The following is a 25,973-nucleotide window of genomic DNA, read 5'->3' as shown; positions in this document are numbered from 1 at the left end:
CCCCCAGGTTAGATTTCACTTCCTAGCTTGGGTTAATTTCATGACAGCAACATAAACAATGTTCAGTAAATTGGATTTTCAAAGGACAGATGACACAAAAAGACTTACCAATCATGGCTTAAAAAAAAAAGACAAATACATTAGGGAATTACAGTGGGGAGAGAGAGTGACTACAAACCAGAGGGAGAGATAGGATAACTTAGTTCATTTGAGGAAAAACATGATACATTAGAAAAAACCCTGATGCTGGGAAAGATTGAGGGCAGGAGGAGAAGGGGACGACAGAGGATGAGATGGCTGGATGGCATCACTGACTCAACGGACATGAGTTTGAGCAAGCTCTGGGAGATGGTGAAAGACAGGGAAGGGAAGCCTGGCATGCTAAAATCCATGGGGGTCACAAAGAGTCGGATCCAACTAAACGAATGAACAACACAACAATACATGACATCCTTCAATTTATTTGTATTGCTCTTTATTGTAAAATTGTTAGCAATCTTAACTCTAACAATAATAAACACAAAATATAATTCTACAAGTTCTACTAGAAATTCAAATACTAAGAGTATTAATAAGGAACCTATATACATTAAAGCTAGAAAACTATACTATAATACATACACCCAAAAGTCTTAATTCCTATACACACCTGGAATGTAACAATTCTACAGAAGTACAGTAGTAACACATCACTGAATCAAAAAGCACATGTTAAAGACAGTGGACAACCTTGGTTGCACAGTAGTAACACTTCAGGAAAATCTGACTGCAAGTGAATCAACAGGTCTAATACAACCATCTGTAATTTTGCCTCATTTATTTTATAAAAGCTGCACAAGTCTGATACAATATCAGAATTGAGAACTGCTCTATCAAGGAACCAGTACCACATTTACCATATGCTGTGAAGACTCCCTACAGTCCGTGGCTCTGGTGACTGTCTTCAAACTCCAGTCTTCCCTTCAAAAGGCAGAGCCAAATTCCCTACCCTTTGGAGAGTAGGCTCAATTTAGTGCCTTGCTTCTAAACAATCAGAATATGGCAGAAGTGACAGTGTCTGACTTCTGAGGCCAGATATTATCTAGGTCATGAAAGACACAATGGCATACTCTGTTCTTTTTCTGGAATCATTTATTCTAGAGAAATCAGTTGCTATGCTTCAAGGATACTCAAGCAGCGTTATGGAGAGTACCATGTGGTGAAATGAGGGCCCCCCAGGGTGGACTGAGGTCTCTCGCCAGTAGTCACATTAATGAACATGGAAGCCGATTCTACAGCCCCAGCGGAACCTTGAAAAGACTGCAGCACTGACCAACAACTTGACCACAATCTCATGAGAGACTACATAGCTAAGCAGCTCCAAATTTCTGACCCACAGGAATGATACATGTCATGAGATGATTAATGTCTGCTGTGCTACTAAGCTAAGTTTCAGGGTATCTGTTAGTAATCACAAACCCACTTTTCTCATAGATCTATTTCCATTTATTCACAAAGACTTGAAGTGGATTACAACCTAAATAGAAAGAAAAAAATTCATTTCAATGGTACATGAGATTTTTAAGCACTTTCTCTTTAAAATTTATTTTAATATACTTATTTAAACCATTTTAAAAAAAGCAGACAAAATGACTTGTGGTAAGTTAATTTTTTCATGTTTACCATAATGAGCATGAAAGTACTTAAATCTGTGATGAAATAAACATGAAGAAATGGGACAATAACCTCATGCTGTACCTACAGACACACTTACACTGGCAGCCTGGTAACTGCACGAGAGACCAAGAAATGATACTTATTCATGTTAGGTAACCTGAATAAGCACCATCACCTAAACCTTAACCTAACGAGGCGTCAAGCTAAATACACTTTAGTTTACCAGAAATCACTGTGGTAAAATATATATATAATACTATCACTATCTTTACTGTTTTATTGCAACTGCTATTAATGAACAAATTCAGAGTCCCTACATTGAGTCCAAATGCTATAATTGACTGAGTATTGGTTTGAGAGCTGTGGTGAATTTTTAGTTTAATAATGACCTAATAACTGTCACTTCACATTTCTCTTAGCCAAACATCAAATCTATTCCATTTCCTCCATTATTTTTTAAACAGGACACTTTAATAGTCAATTAAAATGTTAGCAGCTAAAACTGTGGAGAAAGATTTTTAAAATTATTATGGTCTAGACTACAGTTTTATAAAACAGCAAGATAGAATTCCTGATTCTTTGCTCACAATCTTTTATTAGAAGCAATTCAAATCAAATCAGGAACTAAGAAGTCCCAACAATCATAATGAATCAAGAACCATACCAAAAAAATGCAAAATACTTAAAATGGTCTGAAAGGCAGATTACTCTGTAAAATGTTAGACTGCAAATTACATAGTAGAAGTAAGGTTTATAACTTCACATTTAACAGCAAAACAGGAAATATGTATTTGGGAGGTAATTTTTCTTAAGTCCTAAGGAAGCCATTTCATATTTATTTCAACACTTTTGAAAAAAGAAGGTATGTACTTACAAATTACAGCTAAGTAAAAAATAATCTGAACACAATAAATCTGAACAGCAAATAATAATCTGAAGTTTAATATACCAGAATGTCATGGGTCAGGGACAAAAGGCAAACAATGTGCTCTTGTTACTATCTGTCTTAATTAAAAGTAGCACTGCTATTTCATCTGAGCATAGAGCAATAATAACCTACTATGCAAAATTAACAAAGTAAAAATATTTAAATTATGTATCAAAAGAAAACTATATTCTGATAGTAAGCGGTCAGTTATTTTTAAAAACTGTCTCCATGGTAAGCAAAGACTGTTCATGAGGTACTTTACCAGTTGCTGCTACTGACAATAGGTTTGTGATTTGAATGACACTTTACCAGTCTACCCTCTGCTATAATACCACTACTTTGGAAACATGTGAAAGAAAAGTGGGGCTAAAATAGTTTAGATCAAGGAAAGAGAAAAAAAGAATCACATTTTGAAAATGTTAAGGACAAAGCAATAATACAGAAACTGGTAAAATTCATTTCTACTTAGAAAACAGGCTTAATTTCCACAAAGTTTAAGTGCTTCTAAGATCAGCTTGATTCCAAGCTGGAATCAAGATTGCCAGGAGAAGTATCAATAACCTCAGTTATGCAGATGACACCACCCTTATGGCAGAAAGTGAAGAGGAACTAAAAAGCCTCTTGATGAAAGTGAAAGTGGAGAGTGAATAAGTTGGCTTAAAGCTCAACATTCAGAAAATGAAGATCATGGCATCTGGTCCCATCACTTCATGGCAAATAGATGGGGAAACAGTGTCAGACTTTATTTTGGGGGGCTCCAAAATCACTGCAGATGGTGACTGCAGCCATGAAATTAAAAGACGCTTACTCCTTGGAAGGAAAGTTATGACCAACCTAGATAGAATATTCAAAAGCAGAGACATTACTTTGCCAACAAAGGTCTGTCTATTCAAGGCTACGGTTTTCCTAGTAGTCATGTATGGATGTGAAGAGTTGGCTTGTGAAGAAAGCTGAGCGCCGAAGAATTGATGCTTTTGAACTGTGGTGTTGGAGAAGACTCTTGAGAGTGCCTTGGACTGCAAGGAGATCCAACCAGTCCATTCTGAAGGAGGATCAGCCCTGGGATTTCTTTGGAAGGAATGATGCTAAAGCTGAAGCTCCAGTACTTTGGCCACCTCATGAGAAGAGTTGACTCATTGGAAAAGACTCTGATGCTGGGAGGGATTGGGGGCAGGAGGAGAAGGGGACGACAGAGGATGAGACGGCTGGATGGCATCACTGACTTGACGGCCGTGAGTCTGAGTGAACTCTGGGAGTTGGTGATGGACAGGGAGGCCTGGCGTGCTGCGATTCATGGGGTCGCAAAGAGTCGGACATGACTGAGCAACTGAACTGACCTGAACTGAAGACCAGCAAAAACATAATCTGCCAATAAAGTATACTTCTGACCAACTTCAATTACCCTTCTGTGTGTCTGTTGTGGGGAAGGGAGTCAGGGAGGGGAGAAGAGGAGGGGAGCAGGTAAAACACAAAACAAGAAACTACAAAATAGCACTGAGGGGTATGAGATGAAGGGGAAGCCACCATGTATTTTAATTGATAAAAGCCAAATGAGATAACATGTGAAAGGAAGGAAAACGGATCATCAAGATGAGATAAAACCGATAACTGAGAACTCGAGAGCAAAGTGTCGCTCTCGTGTGCAGCAGGGAGGCCACTGCTTTAAACAAACCCAAACATTCTTAGAAAGTGACCAGAATGGAAATGTGTATCATCATCAAATAGCTTGCTAGAGATTCTTGGCCTGGAAAACTGAAATGTCAAGAGTGCACTTGGTAGGTTTTCAAATAATTGAAGGGCTACCACAAGGAAGAAGGATCACCTTTATTCACTACATCCTCCATGGGATATAATTAGAACCAGTAAGTGGAAGCAAGAGATTCTGGTTTAAAATAGAGATGGAATTTTTAAATAATCAAAGGCCTCCCAAAGGCTGAATAAACTGCCTGAAAGAAAGTGAATTCTCTATCATTAGAAAGGTTTCAAGCATAAGTTCAACAGCCCCTGGCAGACAAGCACTAAATTAGATAGTAAATCCCTCACAAACCTCAAAGAGTGTAATCCTTAGGTTTAATTTGTTCATGGGGTATTGTGTAGATATATAAAAAGATAATACAGCATTCTTTTCAAATCTATAATATTGAGTAGCAACTTTATACTACACTATAGATAAAATATAAACTATAAAATATAGTTTCATCAAAAATATATCAAAACCAAAAAATACAACTTCTTACTCGTATATGCAGCCTCTGCACCTAACACAGTACCTGAGACAACACTGAAAGAAAGAGAAAAAGAGAATATACTTACAAATTTCACTAGATTATTAGCTCACTTGTCAGGGCCCTTTCTTTTCCATTTTCATAAAGTTCTGGGAATAAAACTTCAGTTTATCAATTATCTTCTAACAGCACATTCACCTTTCAAAAATATTTAATAAGCACCTAAAATGTCAGGTACTGTTCTAGAATCCTGGGGATACAAATTTGAAAACCAGAAAGTCCCTATCATTACAGAATTTATTTCACTGGAGATGTAGGGAGGACACAGACCATACATACATACAAGGCATTCTCAAGCAGACAAGAGTTCTGAACAGAAAAGATGCAAGGTAAGGGAATACAGGGCTTCCCTGCTAGCTCAGAGAAAAACCTGCCAATGCAGGAAAAGGATATGTCAACCCATTTCAGTATTTCAGCCTGGAAAATCCCATGGACAGAGGGGCCTGGCAGCATAGTCCATGGGGTAGCAAAGAGTCAAGACACGACTTAGTGACTAAACAACAAGGAAATAAAGTACAGAAAAGGAGTGAAGGGGAAAAATAGAAAGAAAAGGGAAGGAGAAGGACTCAATGAGTAGATCCTAGGTAAGATTATCAGGGAAGGATATTTAAACAGGGATCTGAAGTTAGATAGGGAGCAGAACGTAGTATAAGCAAGCTTTTTTGGCTTTCTAGAAAAAGATCCTTCTAGGAAAAAGAAGGAACCCAACAGGAAAGACCTCAGGTGGGCATCTACTTGACACACAGGGGACAGGAGTCCAGTGGGATGGAGCAAAGTGAGCATTCACAAACATTTGGATCTCTCGCTCTTGTAGGGATTTAAAATTAACATCGGGTCACTATGAAGTCATTCAAATCAATGATTTTAAAGGCATACAAATAAAACTTTAGCAATCTCTGAATAGACTCTGTTAAGGATACAAATAATGCCCCTGAAGAGCATGGGGTGAACATGCTCATTCTCCTCCAGCTGTATCTGGGCAGGGGAGCGCATGGACTGAATAAGCTAGAAAAGCCAAAGCAATGCGGAAGATCAAATTTTTAATAAAATCTCCCAAAAGAACTTTATTTTCTTAAGAAAGACTTCAAAACACATGAATCAACAGTCACTTTGCTATACAGCAGAGACTGGCACAACACACAACACTGTACATCAACTACACATTAAAAAAAAAAAAAGAACCCTAATATAAAAGTTAATTAATCCTAACATCAACATATTAGCTTTCATTTTTTAATTAATACTTTCAAAATAGTAATGAGACAGTAAAGTGAAAAAATATTGTACTGCAGTACAATATTTCAGAGCAGTCGGCTTCGTTTTCTTCAAGCTTCTTGGAGGCTTTAGAAATTCAGTGGAAGATAACTAATGAAATGTAACCCAAGCTTCCATTTTCAGTAATCTTGAGAAGGAGGAACTGGAGGTGGCAGTGGGAATTAAAAATTAAATTTAAATATGTTAACTCAGTAACTTTAGAACACGGATATACACCCACGTCTGTTCCTACCAAATTTTCACTTTATATTCAAGAAAAATATCTAATTTGCATCAAAGTCATGCAACTATATTCTGTACTTCGAATTACTCTTTTAAAAACCCAAATTCCATGGCAACAGACTATATACATTGAAAAATTCGATTACCATAGTTTATTATACAGCTTCATCCAATTCAAATAAAGAGGGAAAACAGTTATTTGTATGTAGTAATTAGTTACAGGAAAGGTTACTCATTTAGAATTATTACATGCCCACTTCATTTTACAAAATAAAATGAACATCACAGCAAGCATATCTAAACATGATCTATCCATGACCATCACACGTACCACTTCTTATCACTGGTAAAAACTTATCACAAAACATGCAATCATAATGCTGAAAACTACTTAGTTAGTTCCTTCATTCTTTTGTATTACCCTCAAGAAATGGCAGGAATGCCTCCTTACCTTGAGAGCAGTGGTTCTCAAATTTTTGGTCTCAGAATCCTTTTACACTTTACAAATTAGAACCCAGAAGAGCTTTTATTTAAAATGATTCTATATGCCATTATTTATAATAAAATTTGAAACTGAAAAAATTCTACACTATCTAGCTTAAAATAACTAAATAAACTCATTACAATTTAACATAAATACTTAGGAGGAGGCAGGAAGAGTAAACCAGAGGAGGAACTTATGGATATAAACAAGAGGGAAGTCGAAGTGTAGCCACAGCTAGATCCACGAGTTCAAATGCTGTTACCAGGACCTTCCCTTTCCATTCTGCTTCCTTTGAATTTTCTTCATTTTGAGGCAGGCGTTCTCCAGTGGCAACAAAAATGGCCCTGAGCAGTTCTGTACTTACATTCTTCTGACAGCAAGAGCAGCCTCCCCTCTCCAACAGCATCATCATATTGGTTCTGGGAAATGACTGACCTTCTCTAATTTGAGCTATATCCCCACTGCAGGGCAGGGCTGCATGGAGCTCAATGACTAATTGAATAACCTGAAATTAACATACAACATATCCCCTGCTTTTTGAAAATTTGCTTTATGTCACTTTGTGACTTTTACAGAAGAGCTATACTGCTAATAACCACAAGAAATTTGGAAAGGATTTTCACTTTTATGAGAAAAGCTGAAAAGCTTAAAGTCTCCAGCATTTGTTTTGTAGCAAGTTGAAGAGAAGTTGGTATTATCATGAGCAGACAGAGTGGCACTGCTAAGATCCTTTCCCAGGAACTACACCAGGCATCTCAGCATCAGGCCACCATAGCTCTGAATTGTGTCTGTGAGCAGCTATGCTTTATCCCAACTTATTTTGTGCACCCATTAACAAGATGTGTCCTAGAGTAATGACTTCTTCACTTCACGACATTTTGGCTTAAGAAAAGTTTCACAGGAACGCTCTGTTTTCAGAAATCAAGGGAAATCTGTACCCTATACTTTTTATGAATACAGTTATATTCCCACAAGAAAATAAAACTTTGGTAAAACTGATAATGTTTCTTTTTTGGGGGCAAATACCATTGATGCCTGGCTTAAATAATAGACAGGTTCTTTTATCTTTTACATTTAATCTGTCTTAATATGTTGTTTTGGTTGAAATATATGAAGAAAATACCTCCTCAACTAGTGTACAATTGGAAAAGTGGAGACCTCATAGATTTCATGGAAGGGTCTCAGGAAATCCCAGGAGTCACACAGTTGAGAATCACTGCTTTACAAGTTATTCATCTAGTATTAAGTGTCTGATTTAAAGACAGTCTTCAAACTCCCCAAGAGTCAGACTTCATACTGTTCAGTGCAAAAAGCAGTAGCCCAAATAGCAAATTAAGCATACACACCTATGGTTACACAATCATATTACAGAATTCTCTCTCAAAGGAGAAGTAGACTGCAGGTGAAATGCTGATATGGCAGCCCTCAAGAAAACTCCATTATTTCTTAAATGTTTTACATTTCAATTCACAGCTGAGGAAGAATCAAATTTGCTGGGAAAGGGCTCTGGCTTCCAAAGTCCACTCCTTCAGTTACTTATATGTGGGGTCCCATTTACCTAGTTACAAAACAGATCTGAAGCATTTCATCCCTTCAGTTACTAGCAGAGGCTAAGGAACATTTTCTCCCTTGACTAAGAAGGGGCAGGATTATCCAAAAGAAATAGCACTAAGACTAGAAATCTGAAAAACCTAATTCTGTCATTCTATTTTCAATTAAATTCTTATTACTTGCTCCCTCATATGTTAAAAAAAAAAAAAAAAAGTCTAGCTAATACTGTGTAGCTTATGACAGATAGACTTCTAGGTTTTTTCTAATATTGCCACAACAGTTTTCTATTATTGCTATCAAATAACGCTGAAATTTTTTCATTAAAAAGGGGATACTTTCCACCTCACAGATCTCACAGCTAAAAAACTAAGCTTCAGTTTCCTTATCTGAGAGAACAGCTGCTCTGCCAAATTAGAAATAATTACAAATAAATATGATTACAAATGAGAAAGCATTAACCTGCAAACACCAAAGCAAATGCACTACTAATGAAAAAAAAAAAACAGATTAAAAATGTGAAATTATAAGATGCTTATTATCACCACTCCCTTTGAAAAGACGTTAAAATTTAGTTACTATATTTTAAGCACTATTCCCTTTCAAATCTATGTTCTCTTCTAAGCCAAACTGTCAGCTTTTTTTGAAGCAGTCTGGTATTGAAAAGCACTGAACTCCAAAAACCCAGAGGTTTTCAGATTTCTAGTGTTATCTTACTTTATTCATTTATTACATAATCCTGGGTTAGTATTTTATTTCTCTAGGCTTCCGCTTTCTCATTTTTAAAACAAAGGCACTGAACCATATAACCTGACCAAGTGGGTCATTTTTTAGGAATAAGATACAAAAGCTTTCACCATCATTGCACTCCCTCCCCTACTTTAACTGAATTTAAAATAATTCAGTATGTAATCTGAAAAAAAAAAATGAGGAAAAAAAAAAAAATGGTTCCCCTCGATCTTTTTCAAAAGCCACAGAACTCCCTCTTCTGAACACTGGTGAGCAAGGCTTGAGCCTTTGGGAAAGATAAAGAGCAACTAAACAGAAACATTTTACATATTTTTCCCCCAATTCCCAGGAAACAAGATCTGTACATATTTCTATCACTGTTAAAATGTTACTATTGGTGTACTTGTCTGTTTCAGACTAGATAACAAAGTCTATCTTTTCCCTAGAACCAATCACACTGGTGAAGAAGTGTACTAATTATCACAATAATAGCATTCTTAATTAGGGGTATATCAACCAAAACACACACAAAACAATTTTCAGTTAAGATCAAACCCAATTATAGCAAATATAAAAGTGTGCCAACAAGTTCAGAGCTGTCACGGATCTCAAGAAAGGTCAATAAAAAAAAGTCCACGAGCATTTTGACAAGTCCTTCCTGGCTGCTTTTTCTTCCATACCCTGACTGCTGAGATGGCCCTCCTTGCATTCAGTACATATGTTCAAAGAATAGTACTTTTATCTTCCTACCTTCTGCCAAAGTCCAAATTTAGACATTTTACAACTCACTCTTAAAACTAGACTAAAAAACTATTTAGTCTTCCTTGTCTCCAAAATGTTACAACTTAATCAAATCTCTAAATAAACATCATAGCTAAATTCTCAAAAGAAGATCTGACCAATTACTCCATTGCTTTAATTAACCCTCCCAGTATCCTATAACCTAGTCCCCAAAATGTCCATACACTTTGGTATGGCATAATTCATCCCTCCTTAATTTGAAACCAACAAAGGCTAGCTGGAGTCAAAAACCTTTTCCTAAGCATAATGAAGAGTCGTAATTCCCCATAGAACTGCTCTTCCAATTTGGGGCACTCAATGTCTTCATAAGTTTCAAAACTTTAACACAATCCAATTTGAGAAAAGTGCTTGAAATACTTCACAGACTGCTAAATACAAATTTATGAAAGTCTTCAAAATGAGATCTCTTTCACAATCTGTTATTATAAAAAACTTTTTTGAAAATGTAAAGTAAGTACTATGCTGCTGCTGCTAAGTCGCTTCAGCTGTGTCCGACTCTGTGCGACCCCAGAGACAGCAGCCCACCAGGCTCCCCTGTCCCTGGGATTCTCCAGGCAAGAACACTGGAGTGGGTTGCCATTTCCTTCTCCAATGCATGAAAGTGAAAAATGAAGTCGCTCAGCTGTGTCCGACTCTTCACGACCCCATGGACTGCAGCCTACCAGGCTCCTCCATCCATGGGATTTTCCAGGCAAGAGTACTGGAGTGGGTTGCAAGTACTATAGCCATCATCAAATAGTATAAAAATAACAAGGTTCACACTGACAGTTTCATTTATGTTTTTTATTTATAACTGAAGATTTTATAAATACTTTTCCATATCAATTTTTAAACTGCCAGTAAGCAACAGCAAATTGATGAGAATATAAGCAGAGCAGTTGTTTTCTTGCTCCTTCCCCCCCCCCTTTTTTTTTTTTTGTAGGGTAACCAACCAATTCTCTGTGAAGACCTGGAATCCTAAAAGGAGTTTGCTCAGCCCTCCAATTCTTCTCCTAGACTTTGCTAGTTGAAAGCTGGGAGTGCCCTGGCAGATCTCTTCTAATTTTCCTTCCCTACTTCCACAACTAGTGTTGAGTGTGTATACACTTCGCTGTTTTATAATACTATTGCCAGGGTCCCTCATCAATGATGATAAGCAATTAGCCACTATTTGAGTCTTTATTTTCTTATATGTAAAGTATCTTTTTTCTTTGACTACTTTTAAAAGTCTTTATTTGATCAGCAGTGTGTGACCATGAAATGCTCACAGCTGTGTGTGCGTGTACATGCAGACGCACACACACACATATTTTATCCTGCTTGATTTTGCCAATTTGGATTTTTGTTTTCATGTCTTTCACCCATTTTTGGAAAGTCCTTGGTTGTTATGTCTTCAAACATTTTTTCTGCTTCGTTTTTCTTCCCTTTTCCCAGGAATTCCAGTAACATATTTTAGGCTGCCTGATACTGTCTTACAGATCTCAGATATATCTTTAAAATTACTTTTGTCCCTTTGATTTGGATATTTTCTATTTTCCTACATTCAAGTTCACTGCTGTTTTTTTTTTCTCTTATGGTGTCCAGTCTGCTAATTTCTGCTATACTTTTCATTTCTAGATTTCTCCATTAAATTCTTCTGAATAGCTTCTGTATATTAACTGAAGTTCCCCATATCTTTATGTATGTTGTCCAAATGCTTAAATAAATTCTTCAGCATTTTTATCAAAGTTAAAGTTTTTATCTAATAATTCTAATACTTGAGTCATCTCTCCATTGACTATTTCTTCTCAAGTGAATCTTACTTTCTTACTATTTTGCGTTCCTTGCTATTGCATTAAGTTGAAAATTTTGTGTAAAAGAACACTGAGGTAGAGACTGAAGTAAATAAGATTTATCTTCAGTAAAGGGTATGTTCTTTCTTTTGCTAGGACACTAGAGTGGAGTCAACTGTTCTGTAACTGATATGGCTTGGGCTTTGTAAGAAACTTAGTTTGATTCAGTTCACCACTGGCTTCCAATGGTTTTGAGGGCATGATCAGGATCATCTTTTTTTTTTAACTGTTACCTTATGATTTAATCTAATTGCACAATATTTGAAATTACAACCCCTCTCGATTTCTAAGAGAAAGATTATGTTTGCCTCTATATTCAATTTTGCACTGTTACATTTGAATCACATAGTGAATTTCACATCATGATGGATCAATTTAGAACTCCCATACAGCACCTCAAATTATATAAAATGGAAGCAGTTTTTAAAGGTTTGTGGCCATGATGTTCAGTGACCAACATTTTGAAGTACCTGATACATTATAGTCCAACATTGCTGGTTTAAAAAAAAAAAGTTTCTATCACTAGCAGGATCTTGCCTTTTATAAGAACTGGAATCTCAGCATTAACGAGATTCTGGATACCTGCCTGTGCTTTACCTCCAGGCCCTAGTTTTTGAAACTACAAGAAAAATATAAAACCAATGGCCTAAGCTTTCCTCGGAAGAAAGAAGGAAAAGCCAGCAAATTAAACTCTAAGTAGAAAAAGGAAATGATAAAAATATAATATCAAAATAGAAAACAATCAAAGCTAATACTGTTCTTGGTAAAAGTTGACTAAAATTGATAAACTATTAGCAAAATTGGTCAAGAAAATAAAAAAGTAATATTACCAAAATCAGGTATAGTTTTTAAAAGAGGGGAAGCATCAAATACATTCTATAGTCATTATATGAATAATAAGGCAACAGTGCAAACAACTCTGTGTCAATAAATCTAGCAACTTAAGAGAAAAACCCTTGAAAAACATAAATTACCAAAAGTAACACAAGAAGAAACAGAATACCTAAATAGACCTATACCTATTAAACAAACTGATTTTGTAATAAAAGATCCATTTCACAACAAAATCTTCATTCCCAGATGGCTTCATCAGTGAAATCTAACATTTTATAGAAAAAATAAAATACACACAGCCCTCATAAACAGAAGCAAAACTTCTTAACAAAATATTAGCAAATCAATTCCAGTAATATGCACAGAAAGGATAATTACATCTTGACCAAATGGGGTTTATCTCAGAAATGCAAGGTTGGCTTAACATTTGAAAACCAATCCAGGTAACGTACAATATCAACAGAAAAAGAGAGAAAAGCACGTGATCATTTCAATAAATGTAGACCAAGAATTTGACAATTCTTTAGTTTTTCATGACAAATCACTCTGCAAATTAAGAATAGAAGAGAATTTCCTCAATCTGGTGAAAGGCAATTATAAAAAAAATCTAGCACTAACATCAGTTAATACTTAAACACTAGATCTCTTTCCCCTAAGACTTGGACAAAACAAGGATGTCAACTCTTAGACCACTTCAATTTAACTTACACTGTTGTTCCTAACCTATACAATAAGAAATGAAAATTTTTTTAAAAACCAGAAAGTAAAACTGTCAGATAACATGACTGATAAATTCCAAAGGATCTATAAAATAGCTACTGTAAATAATAAGGATTCTCAGTTGCAAAATACAAGGTCAATACGCAAATATAATCATATTTCTATAAATAACAATAAAATTTGAAAAATGATCCTCTTCTAAAATTGATCTCTACATTCAACTCAATCCCTATCAACATCAACACAGGCCTTCTCATAGAAACTGAAACACTGACTCTCACCTTTATAGGGAAATGAATCCAGCATAACCCAGACAATTTTTCAAAAGGACAAACTAGGAGGATTTACATAACCTGATTTCAAAAATTATAAAGTTATTTAGACAGTGTGGTATAAGCATCAGAATAAATACATATCACTGGACCAAGATAGAGTCCAGAAATAGACTCATATACACAGTTAATTATCAACCAACATGCCAAATGTCAGTGGACCAAGACAGAGTTCAGAAACAGACTTATTAGTACAGTTAATTATCAAACGACAAGCCAAGTCATCCAATAGGAAAGTCTTTTTTTAGGGACCATTTATGGAAAAATTAACATTAAAAAAAAAAGATAAAAGCGCCACTGGCCCTACCTCATTCCATATGCATTTCTGGTTTTTCGCTTCTTGACTGCAAACAGCCTTGAGCCAGGGCAGCCAGTCCCTGTCAGGGAGAGTCCTCCTGAGTTCCCCAGAGCGACCTGAGCTCTGGCAGGTGCTGGGGACTCGGGGAAGAGGCTGCTCCTGGGCAGAGTCAATCTGCCACTGAAACAGACTACTGGGCTGCCTTGCCAAAACTGTTAATAAACACAAGTTTGTGTGCCTGATGGACACACAGGTAGGCCAAACAAGCCTAAGTGTCAGAGTTTGGAGCAGAGAAACAATTATTACAGGGCCAAGTAAGAACAGGTGGCTTGTCTGAATGCCTCCATATGCATTTTTTTAAAAATTCATTTGAGATGAATGACGTAAACCTACCAAGAGGCAGAATATTTCTAGAACATATAATGTCTTTATGATCTTGGAGGAGATAAAGACTTTTTAGACATAACCATAAAATAAAAATAAACTGGACTTAATAGAAATAAAAATTTCTGCCCACAAAATGACATTATTATATAGTAGTCCCCCCTTATCCACAGGGCTTCCCAGGTGGCTCAGTAGTACAGAATCCACCTGCAATGCAGGAGATATGGGTTCGATCCCTGGCTTGGGAAGACCCCGGAAGAAGGAAATGGCAACCCACTCCAGCATTCTTGCCTGGAAAATCCCATGGACAGAGGAGCCTGGGGGGCTACAGTCAACGAGGTCACAAGTCAGACGTGACTGATTAACTGCACGCACACCTTATCCACGGTGGAAATACATTTCAAGACACCCAGTGGATGCTTGAAACCACAGATACACCCTACTATACACTAAGTTTTTTCCCATACAGGGATGTGTATGTGCTAAGTCACTTTAGTTGTGTACAACTCTGAGACCCTAGGAACTGAAGCCCTCCAGGCTCCTCTGTCCATGGGATTCTCCAGGCAAGAATACTGGAGTGGGTTGCCATGCCCTCCTCTAGAGCATCTTCCCGACCCAGGGATCAAACCTGCATCTGTGTCCTGCATTGGCAGGTGGGTTCTTTACCACTAGCACCACCTGGGAAACCCAAGAATACCAGACTGGTTGCCATTTCCTTTTCCAGGGGATCTTCCCCACCCAGGGATGGAACCCAGGTCTCCTGTGCGTCTCCTGCATTGCAGGCAGGTTTTTTACCTGCCACTTATACACACATACCTATGACCAAATCAGGTAGATAAATTAGACACAGTAAGAGATTAACAACAATAATAGAATAATTATAACCATATTCTGTAATAAAATTGATGTGAGTGTAGTGTCGCTTTCTCTTCTCCTTTCAAAATACATTATTGTACAAATTGAAGGCTTTTTCCATCTTAGGTACTTACCACACAGCTGTCAAAACTTTTGCACTTTGAAGTGTGACAGCAAAACTAGAAAGAATTTTTCTCCTTTTTCACAATTTCCAGAGATAGAAGATTCATTCTTACTATAAATCTCAGCAACTTCAGTACTGAATTTTTCCTTTCCTTATTAAGTTGAGAATTTCCACCTTTTTGTTTAAAGGAAGCACTTTATGGCTTCTCTTTGATATATTCAAACTGCCTATACTAATCTTGAGTGCTGCAGTCATAATTAAGCAAAATAAGAGTTGCTTGAACACAAGCACAGCAGTATAGTATCATGAGAGCTAGGCTGATAACCAGGACAGTTACTAAGTGACAAACGGTTGGGATATGCTGGACAAAGGAATGATTCACATCTTGGGCAGGACAATGAGAGATTTCATCATGTTACTCATAAAAGCATGCAATTTAAAACTTATAAATTGTTAATTTCTGAAATTTTCCATCTAATATTTTTAAACCATAGCTCATCATAGGTAACTGAAACCACAGAAAGCAAAACCACAGATAAGGAGGGACTACTGCACACAAGTCACAGAGTAGGGGAAAAACCTGTAGGACATGTATTCTACATGAATAAAGAGCTCCTAGAAACCGGCAATAAGATAGCCCAGTTTTAAAAATAAATAAGACTTAGCCACAGGCTTCCCTTGTGGTTCAGCTAGTAAAGAATCCGCCTGCAATGCAGGAGACCTGGGTTTGATCCCTGAGTTAGATCCCCTGGAGAAGGGAAAGGCTACCCACTCCAGTATTCTGGCCTGGAGAATTCCATGGACTATACCGTATACACTCCCGGGATCGCAAAGAGTCGGACATGACTGAGACTTTCACTTCACTTCACTTCAGCCGCTTTACAAATGATGTGACAGTCAATAAACACATGAAAAGGTCCTCCATTGTATTACTCATCAGGAAAATGCAAATTAAAACTATACAGAGAATGAATTAAACTGTCAGTCCAAAAAGGGTCAGATGTCATTTTATACTCACTATAAAGGTTTAAAAACAACAACAAAAAACTTAACAATACTAAATAATGCTGAGGATATGAAGCAACTGGAACTCTCACAAATCACAGATAGCAATGTGAAATAGTTCAACCACTTTAGAAACAATCTCTAAAGTTTCTCATAATAGAAAACATGCAGCTACCCTATGACCTAGCAAATACCCCTCTAGGTATTTACCCCTCCCCCAAAAGAAAATATTTCAACAACAGCTTAATTAAAAATATTCACAGCAGTCATATTTATAATGCCAACATAAGAGTGGATGTCTTGTTAGAAAGAAAAACTCAGAAAGAGGCACAAGAGAATTTCCCAGAGAAAGTTCTAGATCCTATTTTATATGGTGATTACACAGGTATACGTAACTGTCAAAACTTATGCAACTGATCTGTTTATGTTAATTACAAATTACCATATGATAAATACATACACTATGGTTCTATCTGTTCAGCAAATCAATAAATGATGGTTAAATAAATTATGGTATAGCCATTACATTAAAATACTATGCAACCTGAAAAAGGGGGGTGTCTCTTACGTATTATATTGATTGATCTCCAAATATAGAAAAAAGGAGAAAGAAAAATATATATAACATACTTGTACAAGTGACTGAACACACACACAGGCAGAATATGTCAGAAAGAACAAATGAGTAACGTATCTCCAATTCCTACATCTTTTACACACACACAAAATACTAAATAGAACCTCAAGTTAAAAATAAACTTTCACCTATTTCAGAAATTACCACCTGTAAACTGAAAAAGACTTCCACAGAAACAAAGTAGTAGGAAGGTAGTGAGTAAGTCCAGCAGGAAGCATTTACCATCCACTCATTCCTGGGGAGTAAGGAAGCAGGAGGAAGAAAATTTCCTAAAAGCCTACACTTAGCTCAAGTTTTGGTCATTCTCAACACAAACATACCAAACACTGGAATATATTATTTTCCATTTTGTTACTAATACTATCCCTATACCTGGATTTACATATAAAATAACTCATTTAAAAGCATTGTAAGCCAAAAAAGAAGGAACTGCTAAAACAGAAAATGCTAAATACATTTTAACTATTCATCACTCAGATGGAAAAGTCAACTAAGGTTGCAACAATAAAATGTGGTAAGAAAGTCATGAAAAATGTTTTAGCCAATAATTAATTACAGAAACTCTTTTACCAGCTATAAAATTCATCAGACTAGAATTACCATAATTTTTTGTGCAGCTCTATGGAGGCTAGGCAATCTTGCATATAGCAGCATTCACACACTTTAATGAGTAAATGCTAATATTTCTCAGTGTCCTTTCCCTCTTAAAAAAAAAAAGAAAAATCACAGAGTCTTTAGTTAATTTGAAAGTGCTGTAAGGTAAAAATAAGCGAAACAGATCCAGAGATAGTAAATCTTCAAAGTGCTCATATATCTGCTTTTCCAAAACAGTTTTATACAAATGCCTCTTCTCTCTTAGATCATGGGTGCACAAAGTAGAAATTTCAACTAATGCATTTGAAACCCAGGTGTACAACCCCCACGAGGCATTGTGCTGGGTGCTATACAAGAGAACGCTTAACATTTTGAGTTTATTTTCAAGGACCTTAGACTCTAATAACAACAGTAAAACAAAAGAATTAACTACTGAACAAGTCTGCAAATGATGAGTGTCAAAAAACCATGCAAACTGGCACTAGGAGAGGAGACTCATGGAAGAGTCACTGATTTCAACTGGACAGATAAATGGCTTTCTGGATGAACGGGAACTGCAATGGACCTTTGATTTCAACATATATAAAAGATACCAAGAAAGGCATTACATCACAATACACAGCAAAACTCTGGAATAGAAATGTCTTGTCATTAATCCTGTCTCTTATCATTTATTAGCTATGAATGAAGTATATTACTTAAACTTCCTGAGTCAATTTCTTCATCTTTAAAATTGGAATAACAGAACCCAGCTCACACACAATGAATGCACGAACAGTAGCAAATAGTAAGCACTCAATGAATGTTACCTTCCACATAAAGCTGGGGCAGAAAGGACAATATAAACTATGTGATAGAGAATCAGAATGTAAAGCTCAGCTTTTGTTGAAATTAAGACTTACGTAAAAAGTAGGAATATATAAACTGGAAAGATAATCTGAAACAGACATTAGAGTTCTGAAAGTCAAGTGAAGAAGTATGCAATTGATTATTTAGAAGTGCTAAAGATTTTGATCACACAATACAATAAACAAGCTGGGTATCCAGACCAGAACTCCAAACGAGAAAGACTGGAGATAGGGAGGTTTGTTAGAAAACAAACTGCAGTGGATTAGATAAGGAGTGCAGGGTTCCCTACTGACCATTGTCATTAGTAAGAATTATTAAGAGAGACAGAACCCAATGATTAACTGAATGGGGGGAAAGGAATGAAGGGAGGAGAAGCCAAAAAAATTAAAGTTCAAGCCCAAATAATTTGGAAAAATGAAACGGAAATAAGTGAATATTTTATTTTCAGAAACATACAGCGGTTTGAAGTTCAGGTGAAAAGGATCAGGCACAGAGCTAGTAGTTTTAAGCCTAGACATACCTATGATAAAAATAAATGCTTACAGGTACTCTTGAAAAAGCTCTAAAATTCAAATGCAAATACATCTATGCAATATCCTGGGTAAGGGAGTCTTTAATCAAACTTTCAAAGCAACTACCACACACACACAGTTTTTAAAACCAATGGCACATATTACAATAGAAACCATCCATAGGAATGAATGTGAAGAAAGTGTCAGGAGTGGTAATGATTAAGAAAAAAGAATCATGGGAACAGAACAAAGAAAATTACAATTCAAAGGCAGGAAAAACAGCTTAAGGAGATAGGACCGATTTGTGAAGAAAGAGAACCAAAATATTAGGGATCTAAGTCATGAGAAGTTTAAAGAAAAAAAGGCAGCTATCAACACTGTCTAATGTCATACACAGAGGTCAAAGAACTAAAATTTCTATAAGTCTTTACATTTAATAAACAAATTCAATGGTAACACTGGGGTAGGCAATTTCGGTTGAACATGAGTATAAAGAAACTATCGTATGGTATTAAGAAGTAAATGGTTGGGGACAAATGAGTGAAAAATTAAAGGCTGACTACTAATTTCAAGATTTAACAGTGACAGGAAAAGAAAGCTGGCATGAAAAAGAAAGTATGATTTAATTCTTTGTTTTGTTTTTTTGCTGAGCTTAAGGAATGAGAGACTGACTATACCCAAAAGGGTCTGCAGAAAATGAAAGATCAAAGGAGGGGAAAAATAAACAAAATTCAGAAATAAAAAGACCACCTTTCAGTTATTCCTGTAAAACAAAAATAATTTTAATGTGGTTAGAAAGGTATAGTAATAAGTGTGGGTAAAGGAGAAATGACTACAAAACCCTAGGTTTCTGTCTTATACTCTAAAGCATTCATAATCACAATGCCTAAGAACTTTCTTCCTTTACAAAGGAACAAAGCTTTTTTGTAGCTACTACTACAAAAATCTAATAATAAAAGAAAAAAGTACACATACAAAAGGCACACACATAGAGAAGTAGGAAAGGACACACTGCATTATGTTGTAGTAAATTAAGAACAAGGCTCCGGAGTCAAAAGCTTGAGTTTAAATCACTGTTCGGTCACACGTAGGGATGTGTGACTCTGGGCAAGTATCTTAACTTCATGCTTCAGTACCTCAGGTGTCATCACTTGCAAAATGGAGCTAACAGTATTTACCTCATAGAACCTGAAAATAATACAAAGGTTTAACAATGTATACAAATGTTAACAGTAGCAATAATAGCAATGTAACCTGTATTTAATCAAACTAGTATTTAAGATCAATACAATGTAATTGTTGTACTTCTATCTTCGTTATTACTGTACCATCTGTGAACCTTATCAAACGCATTTGACTTGTCACAGCTGTTGTAATCTCATCTGTTGTTTCCTATGTTGTCGGCAGTAGATAATATAGCTTTAAAATACCTTGGACTTGAGAGCAAATAACTTATTTGTTTTCCCCTGGTAATTGTTGCTAAAGAGTTAGGCATTAAATACTATATCTGTCTTTAAGTTAAAATTTTGGTTAGAGATAAAAGAGGAAGAAAAGGTCAAAGTGAGTTAAAGACACCTAAGCAAATTGAAATAACGCCTGCTATAAGAGTGAGCTCCCCAGGCTGCACAGCAGGTACTCTGTATTTCAGAACATTCCCTTTGGGTAAATGCTTTTTTCACTGCATATATATATATATATATATATATATATCTCCTGAGAGTGGGGGGGAAGAGGCTGGGCTCTTAAAAATATGTCTCATTTAATTCTTTCACCTACAGAAACAGGTATAATTCTTCCTATCATACTAACAAGGAAAAGGGAGGTTCACTTGCCTGTTCACTTAGTAAGTGGCAGAGCTGAGAGATCTGAACACTGGTCTATGTGGACACAAAAGTGTTTTCTTTCCACTACACAACGCTACCTCCACAGCACGACCTAGTAGCAGCACAAAATGAGGCATTCTGCTCTTCACTACTAAGCTCAACAAAACTTGGGCACATCATTAAGTCTATCTCTCAATTTTATTTTCTGAAAAACTAAGGGGTTTGATTAGATCTTGAGGTTTCCCTTAAACTGAAAATAATCCACGATTTTATTAAATCACATTTAGTGATACGTAAACTCACAAAAAGTTTTAAAATACTGCAGAAAAACTTGTTTAAAAAATAAAAAAACATCAAGAGAGCTTAACGTTATGAAAAAGAAATAAATGATACAGGAAAGACCAACATCTATTTTATTTTATTATAAGTGTGTATGACTAAGCAAATGTTTTGGAGAACAAAAACATCAAGTTATTTCAAGATGATAATTTTATCACATATATTTTCAAAAAATTATGAAAAAGAAAACTTGGAATCCTGATATACCTATAGACCTTATAATCAAATAAAATACAGATTTACCAACTTTTATTTCATGCTGAAACTGCAACCAGGTTGACTCTCCACCCCACCCCCCCAAATGTCCATCTGAAAACTCTCCTCCCCCAAAACCCTTCACTGGCTTCCCACTATCCTTCAATGACATCCCAAATCCTTAACATGACTCAACAGTCTCATGCAATCTGGCTCCTGTCTCAGGAGCTATCTGCCGCTATGCTTCCCCTGGCTCTTTTTTTCACCTTTCCTTCCTTCGTTTTAGGGTCTTCATGCAATCTGCCCTCAAAAACCTTGCTGTTACAACTCTCCATTCCCATCCTTTTGCCCCAACAAACTACTCCTCATCCTTCCTAGTTGAGATGAAATACTATCTTTCCAGACGTTCCAGACATATATTTTCATAGCATTCTGGATTCATCATGCTCACCAGTCTCATAGTTACTTGTTTAACATCTGTCTTCCCTGGTAAACGATATGAAGATGGTCATTTCATGTCATGTTTCCCACCATTTCACCAATATCTTAACACACTGCTTAGCACAGAGTAGATTAATATTTACTGAATTAAAACATTTAAACTACAAGGCAAGTTCAAAACCATGAGCTACTTTACTAGCGCGAATAGGTAAAAAGCTCCATACAAATTTCAAGTTCTATCTTCGTAAGGTCCTGCCTCAAATAGGTGCTATTTGGCCAAAAAAAAAAAAAAAGAAAGAAAAAGTCTCTTTAGATAACAAACGCATCTTAAAGTTACACAAAACCAATGTTAGAAACCACAGGTCTTAAATAACTGGAATCAGCTTTAAAAGTCATCTAAAAGAATTCACTTGAAGTGCGGTTAAAGGGACAGGAACTTGGATGAGTGTTCAATTTTACCACAGCAGTGTACATTACAAAAGGACCAATCCCAGCTCCTCCCACTGTCTAGGTTCTACAAGTAGTGCCTTATTCCAGCAGTAAAGACTGCAGGGCTACAGTCATCTGAGTATGCTATATGATACCTGAATATGCTTTATTAAAACGACAAAAAAAAAAATTACAAGCAAACACACTAATCAGCTATAAACTTCTCTTCAATAAGAAAAAATGGTAATAAAACTAAGTAATTTGAGAACTGAAGGCTTATACAAGGGAATGCTATTTTAACGCAAAACATTCTAAGTTTTCCGTTCACCTAACATTTACTGGCATCACTGACTCCATGGACGTGAGTCTGAGTGAACTCGGGGAGTTGGTGATGGACAGGGAGGCCGGGCGTGCTGAGATTCATGGGGCCGCAAAGAGTCGGACACGACTGAGCGACTTAACTGAACATTTACTGAGTGCTAATTACAAACCAGACAGTGTTCAAAGATTTTCTTAATACATATTCATTATTTTCCCCCTCTCAGACACGGAAGCGGAGGCACTGAGCTAAGTTACTTACCCAATATCACAGCAGGTAAGTGGCAGAGGCAGAATTCAAAGGCAGCCATTCTGGCTCCACGGTCTCAACTATACTCTATTGCTGCCCACTCTCTCCAACCCATTGAATCAGGGCTTCTATCTGCACCATCCTACTCAGTGAAACTTTTCAACAAGTTCACCAATGACTTCTACTTTGCCAATGTAAGGTCCCCTCTGTCTCCATCTTATCCATTATGTAATATACCACCAAGCCGACAACCTTCCTCTTTTGTCATACATCTCTTTCATTAGTGACATATATCCCACTTTTCTTCCAACCTCAGACCTGGACTCTCTTCTCTTCCCTATTTACACGTTCTTCTGAAACTTCCCAGTCGCGTGACTTTAAATACTACCCGCATGACTGCAAGTATCTCCGCTCCTGGCCTGAGTTCTAGACGCATACCCAACTACCTATTTCACATCTCACTTAGATGTGTAACAAACACTTTCTACTTAGTGGTTAAAATCAACCACCCTTCTCCCCTCAAACTGTTCTCTCCAAGCCTCCTCAACCAACACACATTGAGTTGCTTAGACTAACTTCTTAGTCATCAGTCACCCTTGATCTTCCTTTCCCTTCTCTCTCACATCCAATCCAGCAGCAAGTCCCACCAGATCTATTTATTAAACATATCTGTCTCCACTCTCACTCTAGCGCAAACTATCTACAGCTTGGCCTACAACTTCCTTCAGCATGGTCCCCTTATTTCTATTCTTGATCCCATAATCTCCACAAAGTAGGCGGAGTTTTAAAACAAAGTCAATCTCTGCCTGCTTTAAATCATCTAATGTCTTCCCATTAGATTTTAAGTAAAATCTGAGCTCTTGATTATAGCCTAGAAGATTCTACATGATTTGGCCCCTTCCTACTTCTCCAACTTCACAACTTTTCCTTTTGTTCCCCCTTCAGAAGATTTCCTGCAGCCACAACAGCCTTTGTCTTCCCCATCGAACCATGATCATTTCCGCTACAGGGCCTTTGCACTTGTCTTTCCTTCTGGAAGGAACACTGTCTTTCCAGACTTTTGCACAGTTCTCCTCCCCAGGTGTTGCTCCACTGTCACCTCCTCTGAGAGGCCTTGTTGTCACTATTTTACATGATCCTCTAGTATTACTGTCACGACTCTTTACTACCTCAAGTTAGCTTATTTACTTTTCTATTATGCCTTGTGGATTTTGGAATTTAAAAATCCTAGCCCCAATGCCTCCCACAGTACATAGAAGGCGTTTAACAAATCTATTAAGTAAGTAGATATTCTGCATTGCACTTTAAATTGTTTATTGCAAATCAATCAATTTTGATCAAAACACTTGGCCCATGATATATTTTTTATGTATTAAAAGATAAATCCTTAAAACTCAATTTTTCCAATCTAAGACATTTCAGCACTTCGAACCACCCCCCCGCCCAACACACACACACAAACACACACACACAACACCTATAGGATTCTACTTAAAACTGCCCAACAGTCCATATGGTTAGATTGCATTTTCTTCCTCCAAGCGAACAAACGTACAGAGATGAGAAAGGGAAATTTTACTGGGCACCTTAGCACCTGTTACATTTTCAATCAGTTAAGAGCCAGACAGCACATGGTAAACACGGCCTTTCTTTCAGAGACGGTATTTAGGTAAAACATGAGTGGGCAGGGCGAGAACTGTTCTAAATCCCTAAAAAGAGCTGTTCACTTCATTTAAAAAAAAAAAAAAAAAGGCGAAGTAAAACAGTCTAGTGAACAGGAGATCATGCACGAGTTCGCCAAAAGAAACCGACCTGGGGGCCCTCGGCAAATAACGAGTTGTGTGTTTAGGCTGGGGTCGGTCTACAAATAACGGGAAAACAAGAGAAGAGCCATCGGTTTAAAAACCAACTCGGTGATGAGGTAAAGATCAGCTCAGGCTCTCAGGCGTATTCTGAACCTGGGAACGAAGGTGGCGGAGGAGGCGAAAACACAGAGCCCGGGACCTCAGTTCACCGCTTCGGCCTCCACGGCAGGCACTTGAGGCAACTGGGAGTCCACCTATCTCCCCCTTCCATCCCTGCAAGTAAAACAGCTCCCGAATACTCACATGGGCTCGAGAGTCTTGCTGAGCCAGGACTTGAGTGCCTCGAAGTTTTCAATGATCATTTTAGAAACCATCCACAGCGGCCCCGAGGCCCGTCACACTCCTCCGCCCGCCCAGGTCGCGGCCGCTATAGCCGCCGCTGCCCCCGCCCCCTACTCCGCGCGCCGCCCGCGTGGGCCGCGGTGGGAGGCGCCGGTGGCAGGTTCCCGCGAGCCCGGATCGGCGAACAGCTCCGCGGGGACCGCCGTAGGCCGCGAGTCCACGGGGTGCCAAGAGCTCCCCCTCCCCGGACCCCGGCCCCGGCTGAGGCAGCAACGGTTTGCCCGGGCCCTCCCCCTTCCCTCCACCCCAGCGAATCTTCCTGGACCAGAGCGCGACACGCGCCTAAACACGGGCTTGCCCTCAGCCCTGAAACCAGGTGCTTGCTGGCAACGCAGAAGAGGGAAAAGTGAAGAAAGCGAAAACGAAGGACAGCTGAATGGGAACGATTCGGGGGGTCTTCCCGGCTCCCAGCACCCCCAAGAAGATGGCTGCCGATAAATCTCGCGAGGGTTGGTGAAATCTCGCGGTGACTCCCGGAGCCTGCTGGGAAGAGACGTAAATTGTGGTCGGTTTTTTTTTTTTTCCGGAGTGCACGTTGGGCAAGTGTGGCGAGTCTTGCTTATTTGCTTGGTTTGTGGGCCTTGTGCTTTTCCACGCTTTGGTCTTCCTAAGGAATAAAGACTTTATTTCTTTACTAGGAGGGAAAGGCCGTTGACTTCAGAATCAGCAGGAACTTCAGCAGCTCGAACTCTGTACCAGACGGCGTGGCCCATCGGCTGGAACGACACTGCTACTGCAGCGCTTTCTTGAGAGCATCCGCTCGGATGTGTCGGGACACAGGCGATCAGGGGGTTACAGGTGTACTTCGCTGTGCTGCCTCCTCCGTTTTTTCCCAGGGTTCTGCAGTACTGTATTTTGGATATGCTGTGCTGTGGACAAGATTGGGAAGAACGGGATGGTCTCATCTAACGCACTGAGACCTCCGGAGGCTTAGTTTTGTCCAAAATTACTCGATTTATGGCAAAACACTATTGATATACTGATGACCTAGGGATTCCTCCAGCCCTTAGTTCTCAAGTAGTTTGTTATTATCCAAAACTTTCAGACTTAACCTCTAGCTAGAAATAAGGGAAGTGTTTGTTGTGTTT

The 25,973-nt window shown here is 37.8% G+C and overlaps 1 protein-coding gene across 17 annotated transcripts in view; it reads right to left on the bottom strand.

Moving 5' to 3' along the window:
* Positions 1 to 25,388, bottom strand: part of RBM26 (RNA binding motif protein 26) — an 85,098-nt gene extending 59,710 nt beyond the window's left edge. For all 17 annotated transcript variants that reach the window (XM_018056471.1, XM_018056472.1, XM_018056460.1 and 14 more), the window contains exon 1: positions 24,787 to 25,388. In XM_018056471.1, coding sequence (XP_017911960.1) covers positions 24,787 to 24,857 — 71 coding nt within the window. In that variant the 5' untranslated portion in view covers positions 24,858 to 25,388. The remainder of the gene's footprint in view (positions 1 to 24,786) is intronic.

Source organism: Capra hircus, chromosome 12, assembly GCF_001704415.2.
Source record: "Capra hircus breed San Clemente chromosome 12, ASM170441v1, whole genome shotgun sequence".
NCBI classification, from domain to species: Eukaryota; Metazoa; Chordata; class Mammalia; order Artiodactyla; family Bovidae; genus Capra; species Capra hircus.
This window is presented reverse-complemented; position numbering and strand designations above follow the sequence as displayed.